The sequence below is a fragment of the Cygnus atratus genome, chromosome 4 (genome assembly GCF_013377495.2).
Source record: "Cygnus atratus isolate AKBS03 ecotype Queensland, Australia chromosome 4, CAtr_DNAZoo_HiC_assembly, whole genome shotgun sequence".
Lineage (NCBI taxonomy): Eukaryota > Metazoa > Chordata > Aves > Anseriformes > Anatidae > Cygnus > Cygnus atratus.
Window position 1 is genome coordinate 35,566,994 of NC_066365.1, and position 16,179 is coordinate 35,583,172.

Below are 16,179 nucleotides of genomic sequence, written 5' to 3' on the forward strand. Positions count from 1 at the left end.
CAAGTAACCTTGGTCAATGAAAAATAGGAATTTGAAGATGCTGAACGTGAGAGCAAACTGTCCAAACCTATTTAAGATTTTTGCTCTTCTTTGAAACTGTATATAAATCTTGAGACACGTCCCATCTCTTTTTTAAAGAATTGGGAGCTGCCTAACCATCATCCGTCATAGACCATAAAAAAATAAAACTAAAAACTTGTGTATATGGCACAACAAATTTGAAAAGTGTTCCTTTCTTTCCAGAGAGACTTTCATAGAAAGAAATATGACAAATTCCTAATGGTCACTGCAGACATATTTTCTAGAGTCAAGAATTGTTTTCAGATAAATTATAGAGGATGAAATATTCAGAGATTGCCTGATTTTATTTGCTTTTTGTTTCCTTTTGCTTGCTCTTTTTCTGCCACCCAGAGTTAGGCGGAAAATCATTTCTGAAATGAAAATTGAGTAAGATGGTTTGGGCTGACAAATCCATTGTGTCTATGCATTTGGCAAACAACTCATTTCTCAGGCTGCATGCACCTTGAATGTGCCATTGTTGCTGGTAAGTGCTGTAAGCAGGTGCAGTACTGTGAGTCCGAGGGCTGGGGCAGGGACTGGGTAAGTACCACAGACGGGCTCCTCCAAATGCCTGTCAGCACAGTCCAGGGTCACCTGTGGGACTGCCCTGACGTGGCTCCATCTGTCAGGAGTTTTTCATGTGGGCAGTTCAGCATGGTCTTAAGTCTTGCAGATGTCAGCACTTATGATTATCACTTGATACTAATAAAACAACTGCTTTTATTGTGATTCCATGTCATAAGTGTTGGAGATCCCAGATCACGTGTAACGTCTCCCATTTGACAGTAGACTTATGGACATACTCACCAGGCAGTCGAGGAGCATGTCTTACTGGACTGTCTGGTGAGTATGTCCTGGAGCATGTCTTACATGCTCCTCATCTAGTGCCAGAAGACTTCAAAGATGGAAACTGCAAAGACTATGACCGTAAAAACCTAACTTTTTCCTGTTTAACGTTTCATGGACTAAGATTCAATATGCTATTCTTCATGTTGTAGTATTGAAATTCTCTGAATCAATGAAGTACATCTGGAAAGAGATTGCATTGTTTTATAGGTAGAATCAAATTATTTGAACTGTTCCCTAAACCCACCCATCCTGTGTGGGGAAATCTGAAACATCAGGGCACTCTGTTGTGAAGAATATCAAAATGCACTTGTCAGTGAAACAATTTCACAAGTTGGCTAGTGAATCACTTCTGCTAAATGAAAACTTAGATTGCATTATAACTCAGTTCACGTTATCTGCTTAACTCAAACGTTCCAGTTTGTGATCTACAAGGGGGCAATGTGATATAACTCACTGACACTGTCCAGCATGTGTTGCGCTTCTGTAATCTGAATATGATATCCAGAGAGGCAGTACAAGAATCTGTTTGAGCATCATAGCTGCTAATTCTTGCCTACCATGTAAATGGGGTATGGCATGCTGGTTACCCATGCTGGGAACCTATTGATGTGTTTTTGTAGAGTACCTATTTTCTTACAGTAACTGATTCTTGGAAGTGTTGTAGTTGGGCTACTGTGATTAACCCCCATTGTTCTTGGAAATGCTAGGAATTTAGGTGTTAAACTGTAAGGAAATGAGAATGGACCAAGACTTTTTTTTTTTGTATGGAAGGCAGTATAGGACTTGTACATGACACTGACAATATACTGGTTTTGAGGATTTCTATTTCTTCAAATATATTTTTGTGTCCTTGAGATGATGCAAAAAGGGAATACCCATAGGCAATTCCATATCACAGTTTCCTGTTGGATAGCCATGGCAGACATGTACCAATGCTCAGGTTAGTGGTAATGGCAATGGGGTATTGTAGTGGGGGGCATGGTTCCAATAAATTTGGGATCAAGTTTCAAACATGTTTGTCGTTCCTGATAAAATGCAAAAAACCAATAACAAAACCTGATCTCTGAAGATTATCCATCCATCTAGTTGGATTTCTCATGTGTAAAAAGTACTTAAAATTTTCAGTGATATCTGTGTAAGTGTTACGTTTTTAGTTCCAGACATCACACTAGATGAAACTTGATGTTTTTATCCCATTTACTAAGTATTGTTTAAAAAATAAAAACAGTTGTATAGGGCTTGAATCCTTTTGTACCTCTGTCTGTTGCTCTTTTACAACTTGTATAGTGTTTGTCTTTTACTAGATCACTGTAAAAGATCTTCAAGAAGGTGGTGAGCTGCTTTTGCTTGACTCATTAAAGCAGCAGTGCCACTTTACAGTGTTTTCTAAAGAATATTTAATTTTCACAAGACTTCTTACCACTTCATTCAACAGTTTAGAAATGATTGAAAGGAAGAGTGACTGGACATTTATGCACTGTCACAAGCTGTTTAATTGCATAAACTGAATTGGAACACTTGATGGATTTCATCATTTATACGGGTACAAATAATTTTGAGAGAAACTCAACAAGATGTGTTGAAAACTGATCTGTACAAAATGACATCAAATTTAATGTACTTCTGAAAATGTGGCCTTGTATTTTGGCATTTTTCATAGTGTTTTTCTGTTATTTTACTGAGCTGATTGAGTGTCCTTCTAGTAAATTTTTCAGGGTCTCTGGTCTAGTGGACTTCTGTAGTACTGCTAGGCTTAGGCACATATTTTGTGACATGTTTATTGTTTTATTGCTATTTGTATTTCAATCAGGTACAATTCTTTACTACCTGGGCATTGGTTAACTTTGACTGTTTTAATCTGGAGTAGAATAGTCTAAAGAAAGAAGTTGTCTAATTTTTTTTTTGCAAGAATCTTTGACCTTTGTTTTTCAGCCTCCCCAGTCTTCCTAAAAGTTTCTTTCAGCTCGTTTGAACAAAAAGATTATATATGACATGAGTCTTAAATATTTGCATGTAGCACTGCCTAATACGGCTTATTCTACAGCTAGTCTCCTGTCTGCCTAAATTACAGTTGAATCTTCTTGAGGGATGGGGTGTGCTCCTCTAGACTCTTCAGGAACTACTGTTGGGAAGAATGGAAAACTTCTGCCTAATGGACTGAAGTTAGATTTCTTGACCGTTTAAGGAGGTGACTGATTAAGACCACAGAGCCACCTCCTTAGGTGGTCGTTGCTTCGTTAGAGCAAAGAAGTGTGCTTTTTCACAGTGGGTTCTTTGAGCATGTTTCTGTGATTCTTGTTAAGCTGCTAATGTGGTGTCCCTCCTTTGACTCACTTGGAACTTGCGAAGTTTCTTTTGGATGTGCTTCATTTTTCTGTTGGAACTGGTGCATCACTGCTATTAACTGGTTCTCTTCCTTCCTAAGTGAAGTGATGGCTGAAGCCCAAGCTCTGCTACTTCCAGTGTTGACAGTTCGAATACTGGAATTATGCATAGGTCTACTGATTGTGAATTTTGATAGCTGTGTGGTATGGCATGACAGTTATGGAAAGAAAATTTTTGTAAACTGGACCAGCCTTCTTTCTTGCTAGTTGTTGTAGAAACATATTTGGATAGCTGGGAGAAAAATAAGTAAGCTAAGCAGGGAAAAGGCTTTCATGTATTTAATTACACAACTTGGAGAAAGTCTTTGTATTGATAAATGCTTCATTTATGAAAACAGCATTTATTTTATTAAAATTTTCCTCTGCTTGGAAAAATACATTATTGAGAACACCTGCTTTGAGAAGGTCTTTTTTTAATATAACTCTATGGTAAGAACTAATTAAGCATGTAGAAAGGCAAACTTAGAATATGCCGAGTTGGAAGGGACCCATAAGGATCATCAAGTCCAACTCCTGGCACCGCACAGGTCTGCCCAAAAGTTTAGACCATGTGACTAAGTGCACAGCCCAATCTCTTCTTAAATTCAGACAGGCTTGGTGCAGTGACTACTTCACTGAGGAGCCTGTTCCAGTGTGCGACCACCCTCTCGGTGAAGAACCTCTTCCTGATGTCCAGCCTAAACTTCCCCTGCCTCAGCTTAACAGCGTTCCCGCGGGTCCTGTCACTGGTGATAACAGAGAATCGGTCACCTGCCTCTCCACTCCCCCTCGCGAGGAAGCTGTAGACTGCGATGAGGTCCCCCCTCAGCCTCCTCTTCTCCAGGCTGAACAGGCCCAGTGACCTCAGCTGCTCCTTATATGTCTTCCCCTCTAGGCCCTTCACCATCTTCGTCACCCTCCTCTGGACACTCTCCAACAGTTTAATGTCCTTTTTGTATTGTGGTGCCTAGAACTGCACACAGTACTCGAGGTGAGGCCGCACCAGCGCAGAGTAGAGCGGGACAATCACTTCCCTCGACCGACTAGCAATGCCGTGCTTGATGCATCCCAGGGTATGGTTGGCCCTCCTGGCTGCCAGGGCACACTGCTGGCTCATATTCAACTTGCTGTCAACCACAACCCCCAGATCCCACTCTGCAGGGCTGCTCTCCAGCATCTCATCGCCCAGTCTGTATGTATAGCCAGGGTTGCCCCGTCCCGGGTGCAGGACCCGGCACTTGCTTTTGTTAAACTTCATGTGGTTGGTGATCATCCAGGTCTCTCTGCAAGGCCTTTCCACCCTCATCAGAGTCCACAACTCCTCCAAGTTTGGTGTCGTTGGCAAACTTGCTCAAAACACCTAGTCCTTCATCCAAATCATTTATAAAAAACATTGAAGAGGACTGGCCCTAAAATGGAGCCTTGAGGGACCCCACTAGTGACCATCCGCCAGCCAGATGTGGCCGCATTTACCACAACCCTTTGAGCCCTGCCTGTCAGCCAATTGTTAACCCGTCGTATGATGTTTTTGTTTAGCTGAATGCTGGACGCTTTGTCCAGTAGGATCCTATGGGAAACCGTGTCAAAAAGCTTTGCTGAAGTCCAGAAGATCACATCAGCTGGTTTCCCTTGATTGACTAGATGGGTGATCTTATCATAAAAAGAAATCAAATTTGTTAGGCAGGACCTACCCCTCATGAACCCATGTTGGCTGGGACCAATGACTGCATTGTGCCCCAGGTGCGCTTCAATAACTTCAAGGGTCATCGTCTCAATAATTTTACCAGACACTGATGTGAGAGTGACAGGCCTGTAATTGCTAGGGTCTTCTTTCTTACCCTTCTTGAAAATTGGCACAACATTTGCCAGCTTCCAGTCTACCGGGACCTCTCCAGATTCCCGAGATCGTTGAAAAATAATTGAGAGAGGTCCCGCAATATGAAGAGTTTAGCCATTTCTTTTAATTTCAAAGGTGGCAAGTCACTCAAATAAAAAGAGGTGGCTTTGACGGTCTTACAAGAAAAGTAGAAAGACCGAAATCAAGTGCTGCTTGTTTTTACAGCCTGTTTTATAGGCAGTCACAGGAAATACGTGTTGCCATTTGTATGTAGTAGTACAGATGATCAAGTGGAAATGTGATCAAGTACGAACATCCTGAGAATTATAATATACCTTGCTAAAGCCGTGATGGCAGTAGTAATTCTCTGCTTCGTCAGGAAAAATAATTTTTCCAGCAGAGGTAGAAAACGGAAACTGCTGCTTCTTCCTGTATATGCACCGAGGAGGTCATCCTTCTGATATCTGGGAGCCCTGTCTAGCATATGCTCTGGGCTATGTTTGTAATGACCCTGAATATGAAACTACTTATAATGGTTTTATCCTTTCTATATCTTTGTAGGGCAGCAAAAATCCTGCATTGTTTGAATGGGTGTTAGCTACTGTAAATATAACAAACAACTTCGGTATTATAAGCTTAGTAGAAGTAGCAGTTTGAGTTACATACCACTTTCAAGAGACCACAGGATTTAAACAGAATATCACTGAATATAGGAAAGAGGTCAATGTTCAATTTAAGAAGGATTAAGTACAATAGAAAAATTTGTTTGGATAAATCACTTTCTAAGAAACAACAGTGTGGTGCTCAGGTGTGAAAATAATTCATGGGCAGACTTCTTGCAGAGTATTTATGTACATTCTGGGGCTCTAGCCCTCTAAAGTGGATACCCTGTAGGAGATGAATTAATTTGAATATGACACCAGACTGGTCCCAAAAAAACTACTGTATGGGAAAGATTGGGGAATGATGTAAGAAGGTCTTAACCACCTTTTATTTGTATATACTCTTTTAGGCAGGTAGCTGCAGAGAGGTCATAAAGGAGTTACTGTACTCAAAATATCCCTGTCTAAGAAGGCAAGTTTATCCAGGCCCTGTCCCACTTTAATGACCACATGAAATTAGTGGCTTTGTGTATCAGGAAAGACTAACCAATTCTTACTAGTCTGAAATAATTGCCTCAAGAAACAGTAAAACTGTTTGTGTTTTGAAATATGCTGTGTGAGGTAAAGGTTGTAGCATGATGATGTAATTCTTTAGTTAACAGTAGCTGCCAAGATTACGTTGCGTTGTGTATCGGTTATCTTTAGGTGTTCTATGCTAGTTGTTTTCCTGATGTTTGGAAATAGCACGACTTGCTCATGATTCACTTGCTGTCAAGAAAATTTCTCTAATCTCAAAAACTGTAAGTTTCCTGGTCTAGCTGAGTTGTCCAACTTGAACTGTTCTTTGTGGACAGATAAGGAAAACGTAGTCTATGGTCCTTGTATCCGTCCCTGCTATTGTGCTGTTATTGGCCAACTGCAGTTGAAATTAACAACTGAATTGTGGGATTCAGCAATGAATTCAGCTTGTTTTTGTGAGCTTATGGCTAGCTAGAGGAGTTCAACTGCTGAGGAGAATGTTCCTTAGCTTCACAACCATCCTCAGCAGTGGTAGTAGATGGCTGACCAGGCAGGCAGCATGCTGCTGGCAGTCAGCATGCAGAGTTGTGAACCAACCATAGCTGGGCTTGTTTGCCCTCCTACCCAAAGAGTAGGCCCAGGGTAGATGACTGGGACAGATGTGCAGAAAACCATGTTTCACTAATTCTGGTGGGGATTTCTTGGGAGAGGTGTTGGGGGAGGGGAGGGGGTGTAGGATTGCTGTCTTTTTATTTTATTTTTTTACTTTTTTTTTGGTAAGACTTTTTCCTGTCTACCTGTGTTGCTTTGTCGTGGTTGATTCAGGATGATTTCTTTCTATCTGCTGCCCATAGCCTATTAACACTGTTCTTGACTGTGACTTCTTTCTCTTTGAAGTGGTTAATGTAACTAGTTTTAATGCTATGTTGCTGGAAAGGTCTTGTAACTTCCGTATTAAATTTGAAGGAAGAAGTGTAGTAGTTGAATGATTTTGACTTCCTATCTATAAGGCCTGAAAAACCAGCATAGAACAAGTTTCTTATTAAAGTTTTGGTCTTGTATTTTATCATCTCTCTGAAGTGTAGTCTCAATTTGCTTTGGCCTTGATGTTTTGTGTGTGTGGAGTTTGCATCTTCTATGGTAGAGCATCCATTAGTGGCAGTAGTATCTTTGCCAAATGCGCATGGACTTTTCTAGAACCTCTGGACTATACAAGAAAGCGAAGAAACAGGGTTATTAATTTGGTGATGGGGTTTTCCATTGACATTATTTCTACTTTGGCTTTCAAAATAACATATACTCCCACTTGGGTAATCTATACATAAAGCCATAGCACACAAAGGACAGGAAAATAAGAAAGGAATGGAGAGAAAATAAGAAAGGAATGGAGAGAAAGCAGGAGAAGAGATAGATAAGAGTATATAACAGCAGCAAAGGACAGGTGAGTGACTTTCCATTTCAATTTTTATCCCTGTGTTTATTCCTTTATTTTGACTTTCACGCTCTGCTTGTTTACCAGTGGTCACAAAATTTATCATATTAGAAATGAATTTAAAACAGCAAACTTTTAGCATATCATATATAGGATTAGCTTAGAGCTGCAGGAACTGTCCAGAGCTACTAATATTTAACTCTCATTGATTCTTTACTTTGTTTAATTATTTGATCTTTTCTGATAAAACAAAGAAACTTTGTTTTTAATTTCGCTTAGGTAATTAGTAACATAGCTGATATTTAAAACTTTCCTGGAGGACCAGTTAATGGTGACTGATTCTTAATAAATGACCTACATAGGAGGAAAAAATACAGGAAAAACTTAAATCCATTTTGAGGAAATGTCACATTTTCTTTAGAGTTAGCATGGAACATCTATACGCAGTGTTTAGTGTTTTTAAAGAATAGGGTTTGAAGCAAAGTCAGCTGAAATGGCTTTAAAGTATAGTATTTACTGTAGGTAGAATTGCTAATGGCAACCTGTACTTAAGGTTGTGTGACCCTTTCTATTTTAAGACTTAACTCTTAGTTACTTTAAAACTTTTGCCAAAGTTCAGTTCAGACTGATTTTTTCATGCCAGATGTCTGCTTTGGGTTGATTTTTTTTTTTGAAAGTTAGAGCCAAAGGAGCTCTGTTCCAAGAATAAGGCTAGTGAAAAGTATGTTATTTTGCTTGTGTGAGAATATTCTGGTGTCCTTCTTTGATGCTCCAGTGCCCCCAAGCTCTGAAGCAAGGATTTGAAATTTGGCAAGAGTTCAGCCTTTGTGTTGAGGATGTGCCTTTTGCCTCCCTGTAAAAATCCACCCAAATTTCCAGACCAGTTTACAAGGCTTTGAAAGATTGCCATTTGCATGGGCTTAATAGGAATTTCTTAAAACTTCACAGTAAGTTTCCTTTAGATTCTGTTCGCACTGGGAATGCTCCAGGCAGAACTGAGCTGCATATTTCATCCCATTTCTGCTACAAATTGTAGTGGCTGGATCTGGGTGCTGACGTTGAACTAAGAGTGGGCAGCATTTTGTCTTGTACTACTACTGCCTATTCCCATGTCCTATTCCTTCTTTAAAATGATGGACCTGGGCTCTCTGAAAAAGAAATCTCACTTCTCTGGAAGAGTATGACAGTTATGGAAGAGAATAGAGTTTAGGAGTGCTTGCGTGTCTCGTTTGTAGCATTCTTCTGGTTACACAAAATGTGTGCATCACTGGCAAAATATTACTTCATTTTCTGGTGGATGTTCAGATAATAGTTATTGTAGTTAAACTTCAGTAGTTGAATGAACTATGAGTACTAGTTGCTGAGCTATGGAGGCATCGATTAAAAACAAGTAAATGAGAAACAATAAACAACAATAAAAAAGTTATAGTACAGGAATGTTAGATTATGAAATCAAGAGCTCACTTTTTTTTCAAATGTCTACATCTAACTCCAGACCTCTTGCTCTATTGTAGTGTGCCCTACAATCTCATTCAAGAGTCTCATATATCTCTTCCAAGAGACAATTATTGGATTAGAGTGGGGTCTATTTTGAGGATGAGTTCAGGATTTCTGCAATAAAGGCTTGTGTATTCAACTGTTACACAAGTTGGAACATGTGGAGTAAGTGAAGCAGAGGAGAGTTAAGGAATGAAATAATTCTCAGCCACAAAGACTTCTTTTGAGTACTGCTCAAAGAATTGTGTGCAATCTGTGCTTAGTCATGGTCTCTTTTACATAGTACACTCATATATCGTGTGTTCCAGTGGCTGATTTGAGAGCATTATTAACTTGCAGAAATGTGAACACTTACAGCTGCAAGTGGATTCTGTGGGAGCTAAACTTCATGTAAAATACTTTGTTACTAAGGTCAGGAAAAATCAGCTCCAAAGTGTGCCAAATTTGACATCTGAAACTAGGGGATATTATAACCTAAGGAACTTAATGTCTCAGTTGACTGCTTTACAGATGTAGAGGCTACTAGTCCCACCACCCTAGAAAGGCTAGGGAAGAAATTCATTGCATATTTAGCAGGATTGAAAAATAGCATGCTACAGATAAAGCATATGACTAGCTTCTGTTGATAAGGGATGAAACAAAGTATTGATAAATATTTAATTTAAAATGATGCCCTATGACATGGGGAAACTGAGCAGAGTTGCATTTGCAACTCTCAACATTGAAGTGCTCATCTTTATGACCTTAGTAGTTTTCTTAGGTTGTGATTCTGTGTGTGGAAGTCATAAGCATCTAACTTCCTTTTGAAAAAGTAGTCCAATTTTGCCAATCCCTTGGTACCTCATTTGATTCTGGAGCTGCAGTCATTTCACTCTTCACAATTTCTTTGCCAATAAAATAAACAAACCTGGACTGTTTTAGATCCGCCTGAAACCAATAGCGTCAACCTAAAGAAAGTGCGTTAACTAATCCATTTCATACTGATCCAAGCATAAAAACCCAATTTTTTTTTAGCTCTGGAACTTAAATTTTCATTTTGAATCATCAGTCAAAATTTGTAAACTTTGAAAATAATATTAAAATGCAAATTCAGTTAGCTATAATCTCTTAATTCTATTCCAAATCAGAGGCACTTTACCTTAGCGTTAGCTGAATAACATATTACTGGGATCCTCATCCTTTCTGTTTACTGTGGAGATAGAAAGCATGCTTGTGCTAAACAGTTCACTACTACCTCACAATGATGAATTTTCCCTACATAAAGCTGCTTCAACAGTAGATCATTTTTATTCCTTTTAAAGCTAACTGCTACCTGAAGCTTCCTATGCAAAAAAAAAAAAAAAAATCTGATAATTTGAAAATGATTTGTTGGAGTGCCTGCAGCACTGGAATCTTTTCTTAAAGTGGAGGTGTGTGAGTTGTTTTTTTCTGTCTCTTTAACCTTAAAGCAGTCATCAAGTGTACTTTTGACTTCCCTTATTTCTTGGGTCATTCCCTTAGAGTGCTTGGTAACGCCTCTGGATCAGTAGATCTCATCTGGGTCTCTTAAAAAAAATCTTTATCAAAGCTTTTTAAGCATTTGATGGGATGTTTGTCTTGCAGCGTGTTCAGGAGAAAAATGGGAATATTGAGCTGCTCAAAGCATACCTCTTCTGCAGAGGAACTCATCTGCTAAGAAGAGCAGTCTATTTGCTTAGCTTTGTGAAATTCACTTGCTTATGGAGAACTGATCTCCTGCCCCACCCCCCTCCAGAAGACTGCTTCTGACTTGTGTGCTCTTCTATATGTGTTTTGAGCTGTGCTTTGAAGTTGGGCAACTAGCTTTAAACAAAAGCTGTCACCACACTTCTGCATAACATCTAGCTGGATTTCAGTATGCTGACGTGTCAGTAATGTGGTTTAGAGTTAACAAAATGCATTTCTTTGTTTGCTTTGACATTGGTTTCTGTAGGATCAGAAGTAAAAAAAAAAAAAAAAAAAAAAAAGAAAAAGAAGAAAAATAATCAGATTACACTTGGCTTGTTGTGTGAAAGCCAAGTCAAAATGGGCCTCAAAATGTGATTAAATGGCCAAGCAGCAGTTATTAATTGGTTAGGCATTTGTCTTGACACACATAACTACATGGTGATATGAAGTCCATGAGTTATCCTGTATTTTTTCCTCTGTCACCTTCCCCTTACTCCTCTTCAATCCCTCTAATAACTGAAGGAATTCTGAAAACTTGCTCATGTGGATTTAATTTCTTATCTAAGTCATTCTAGCATACTTTATTTCAGGGTGTGTAGATAAGGGTTCAAACAATTTAAAGATGCACATTTTTGTCATTTTTGAGTAGTGTACTTTAGTAACAAGATACAAATAGTACTGTTTTGACTTGATTTTATATTCAAGTCTATTTTTATATTCATTTTTTATTTTAAGCCTAAGGTGCAAAATGAAGGGCAGATTCTGAGAGGTAAAAGCAGACACAACTGTAGTCAAATGCATTTGTATTCAATTATACCAGCAGTAAATTAGCTGTGAGTTTTCAACTCTATTACTTCAAATTGATTTTAAAAAGTAACTAAAATCTGACCTGCAAGACTCTTCTGTATTAGGTTTAATATCATTAAATATCATGTGATCATTTACATTAAGTATATTAACTGTTCCTGAATACTTTGCTTTTTTGTCTTGTTTTTGGCAGCAACTTGAATTAGTGGAACCAAGCGGCTGGATTCATGTTCCTTTAACAGATCCCCATAAGAAGCCTATTCGCACATTTATGATTCAGATTGCTGTTCTAGCTAATCACCAAAATGGAAGAGACACTCACATGAGACAAATCAAAGTGTATACCCCAGTGGAAGAGAGCTCTATTGGTAAATTCCCTAGATGTACAACAATTGATTTCATGATGTATCGCTCCATAAGGTAAAATTTCCTAACGGGAAATAAAGGCATTTTTTTGATGGCAGTATTGCAGTATTGTTGTTTAAATACTCAAATACCTTTTTTTTAAAGGTTTACCTTGGTGTATTATATCTTTACATTTATACTTTGTACAGTCCTGAAATAAAGAAAATCTTGTGTTATAGTATTTTGTAGTGTGTAACTTATCATTGCTTTTTCTCTGAGCCTCTGGGTTCTTTTGAACCACCTGGGATGGGGAGGGGGAACTGGGCGTGTTAAAAAGTGTGTTTGTGACTTGTAATCAGTAATTGATTGATTTGATAGTCTTTTTTTTTTTTTCTCAGATGATTTCTTTTCTGATGATCCTGCATGGAAGTAGTTTGTTTTACAGTGCTACTGTTTCTACAGGAGTTTGCTGTTTTTACTGTTTTTATCAGGAGTTTTCTGTTAAATGTATTTTCAGTCATTTAAAGAGTATCTTACTGATATTTTACCTTTCCATGTAAAGAACGGATCAACAGCAGAATTCCTGTTCAGCAGAAGCTAAACTAGTGCCTTTCATCAAGTCTCAGGCAGTTCAGTGGATTTTATTATGTACTCTTAAGAAATTGTTGTACATTCTTTATTACTTACTTGAAGCAGAGATTATACTTGTGATGTAGCACTTCCTATTTTAATCTAGGCTTGCAAACAAAAACCCCAAACCAAATTACCACAAACCTCCCCTTGGATGTATCCAGTTACTTTGATAAATTATTGAGAAGAAAGGTTGTTAAGTATGCGGTTTTCTGTTTTTTCTTTTTTCCCTCCTTTGAGAAGGTAAGGTTGCAGTTACCTTTGCTAGTTTTGTGTTGTCACATCAATGTTCCCTACTTCATGTTTCTATCAAAGGATAACCCTGTTCAGGAACACTTGAAATACTTCGATTTAAAGAAACTCTCTGAAGCATCCTCTTCTCTTTCTGTACATTATTTATTGTGTACCTCAATAATATAGTCATTTATTTTCTTATCTGTTCACAAGAGAACAATCGTTGAAATGAACGTGAATACATTCTGCATGAGCCATCCCCATGAATAGCTGAGGTTGGAGTTCAAGGGTTGCATAACCAATCAAATGTGTCCAAGTTAACGGTACGTATTTTAAAGCCACACCCGTTCTCTTTAGGCTGATGAAGTCTAGGTCAAGTTCCTCACAGTGAACTATGAAGAACATAAGCCAGTAGACTAGGAACAGTGCTGTCAGCCCAGTCTTGTTCTGCTTATTTCTGTCCTGCCTCAGTAGGAATGGACCTTTAAAGAGCTATTTCTGGCCTTGCTGCTTTTCAGGGCTGCTATATCCATGCAGAAGAGGTGCCAAATATTTGTCTCCAAAACACAGAAGTTGTCACTTCTGACAGTCACGTTGAATAAGCTCAAACCTAGCTTGACTACTTACCGTGCGACTCTGAAATCATAGAGGCTGTTTAAGTAGCTGTAAAAAAACGGTGATGCTTACATTAAACTGGATGCCGTTAAATGTTTCTGTAGGGGAGGGGAGCTGTACTTACAAATTAAATTTTATTTAAAGCTTATGTGATCTTTTAGTAGACATTAAGGTGCACAAAACTTTTTAAAGGTTAAGGCTGTAGTTACACCTGATTCTTTTGTCAACAGCAGGTTCAGTCTGAGCTTGCATGTTCCAGTATTTTGCTTCTGCTTTAATGCCAGAAGTTATCATTCTCATAGTTGTGCCTTTTCAGATGTTTCTCTGGCTGCTCTCTAAACTGTATCTGTGAAATTGTTAGATCCTTGGCCCTTTAAAATATATTTTTAGTATTGGGTAGAAACAAAGTGGTCTGTGGTAAGACTGTGGGAGAGAACAGTGAGTCATGATGATGAGGGTGGGAGAAGATTAAAAGGGAGAGTACAACTGGTAACATCTTCAGCTACTGCTGACAGAAAAATAATATATGACCATGCCTGAAAGGCAGTGTGAAAATGCAAACTCATTACTACAGTTCATGTCGTCATCTTTGATATTCAGTATTACTGGAAACAAGTACAGTGGCTATTCTAAATCCATCTGAAATCTTTTCTATGTTTTTCCATAACAACTGTAGCCTGCATTGGTATTTAACATCTGTGCAAATACTCTTTTTTTTTTTTTTTCTAACATTTCTGGTGCTTAGTCACATAGGGCTGCTGATTTAAGTGATGAGATCCTAGAGGATTGTCTGAAATAAGTTACTGCTTGTGTATGAATAAAACACTTTGAATTTGAATAGGATAAACAAATTGGTCTACCAAAACATTACAGGAAGTTATTACACATATATTGTGCATAGCTGCTACTTTTTTTTTTTTGCTTGATTTCTTTTTTTTAGACGTAATTCTTTGGGATCTTATCATTTAAATGAGCAATTTTATATAACTAAACTACAGTTGTTGGGAATACCAATTTTTCCAAGGACTGACTTTGAGAACAGAAAGTTCTTGTAACGTTAATTTAGCTGAAGTTTGTATATTACCTAGCCAAGAGCTTCTTCGGAAGGTGTCAACAAGTGCTGTAAATTAGTTAACTGTTAATGTGTGCTAGAGATCCAAAATTGCAAACCTATAGAAAAGCCTAAATGTGTTATCTTTGTAGTGAAAACTTGCAAAAAATAAACATTCTTAGGCTCATGTATAAATAGTACTGGTGGAATACTATAGCCATTTTGACTTTGATTTCTCATGAATATGTGTCTTTTTAGTGAAAATGGGAATAACACTTTAGTTCAATGTACTTGTCTCTCATATTCACTTCCTGCACAGTCTTAAAAAGAAATTTCCTTGGCATCCTTTAACAATATCTTACATTCATAACTACTTTTTAGTGTAGTTTTACTTTATTTTTGCCCACGTGCATACTTTAGTCGCTGTTTGGAAAGAGGCAAGTGCTGGGAATCTGTAGTCTTCTGTATATTCAAGTTGTCAACTTCTCTGTGGAAATGAATACCGAGCTGTATCTCTAAAAGGCATAAAGTCAATAAATGACCTATTTGCCCTAGAAGGTGGTTGGACAAATGTTACTTTAAGGGATGCAAAACTCTGGCTACTTGTTGTTAGCTTTAATGTTTTAATACATTTTTCTAGTGAGCAAAAAGGGGTGCTGCTTCAGTTTGGGGGGAGGGAGGGGGAATCAGATTTTCACAGATGCAGCTTGCTAAGATTGTGCCTAAACTTTAGGGTGGCTATGTGAGTATTCTGGCTTGTTTTGTGTGAAAATTTCCAAGCCTGAAAGAAGAAAGGTATACTGGTTACAAGGACAGGTGATCTTAAATAATTTTGATGCATGGGGGAAAAAAAAAGTAAGCTTTTATTTAACTTCAAAAATTTCACGAGATGTATGCTCAGAAAAGTCTATTTGACAAATAACAAGTAACATACAATCTTAACATTGTTCTTAGCAAGTTGACTATTGACTGAAGAAACCTTTTTTAACCAACAACTGTCCAGAAGCTGAACCAAGGGAGTTCAGTCAGTTTTTTTTTCTCAAGAATTATAAAACTCTTCAGACCTATATGCTCAGTGTAGTCCTCATGGAGAGGAGTGAGAGCCAGGAGGCCACCTATATCCCATGATGACCTGTTGTGGCTGTACCTTACAATAATTTGATAACTTTCTGGTGGCTAATGTAAAAAATGGAGAAAACTACAGAGTTTTTTATAAAGACTAGAAAGCTATGAATTTTCTTTTGATTAATAATGAAGAGAAAACCCAAGGCTCAGAAGTTGATCTCTAAAGCCTGGCTTTCTTTTTTGAAAACATGCTTCAGTAAGTGACTGAATGAGTGTTTAATTTCTTTGTTTTCTGTTGAAGTTGATGGAATAGTGCTAATTTCAGTGGAGTACTGGGTTAGGTTATTTTGGATCCTGAATTAAAGTTACCTTTAAAGTAGTCTTATGTCTTTTGCTCTTCTAGTTTGATCTGTAAGGAAAATACTAGTGCCAACACTGTCTGTAGGAACACAACTGATGCTGTGTATTCACTTGCTACCGTAAGTCTTCCTCTTACTTTACAAAAGGAAGCATAGCATACTGTTGAGCGAAGGATGTACACAAGCTGCCTTGCGTGGAATATGGGATGCTTGACATGAGATTGATCC

At 38.1% G+C, this 16,179-nt stretch overlaps 1 protein-coding gene across 5 annotated transcripts in view; it reads left to right on the top strand.

The window, feature by feature from the left end:
* The window catches only part of ANAPC10 (anaphase promoting complex subunit 10), a 176,601-nt gene that overhangs the window by 27,760 nt on the left and 132,662 nt on the right, over window positions 1-16,179 (top strand). Inside the window, exon 6 of one of the 5 annotated variants that reach the window (XR_004779067.2) lies at window positions 11,846-11,987. The exons of 2 other annotated variants lie outside the window; for them this stretch is intronic. Coding sequence is in view for 1 of the 3 variants with exons in the window: in XM_035549445.2 (XP_035405338.1) it covers window positions 11,846-12,076 (231 nt within the window). In the remaining 2 variants the exon portion in view is untranslated. Of the gene's footprint in view, window positions 1-411; window positions 543-11,845; window positions 12,239-16,179 lie in introns of those variants that run through there. 2 more of the 5 variants (XR_004779077.1, XM_035549445.2) reach the window with 2 other exon arrangements.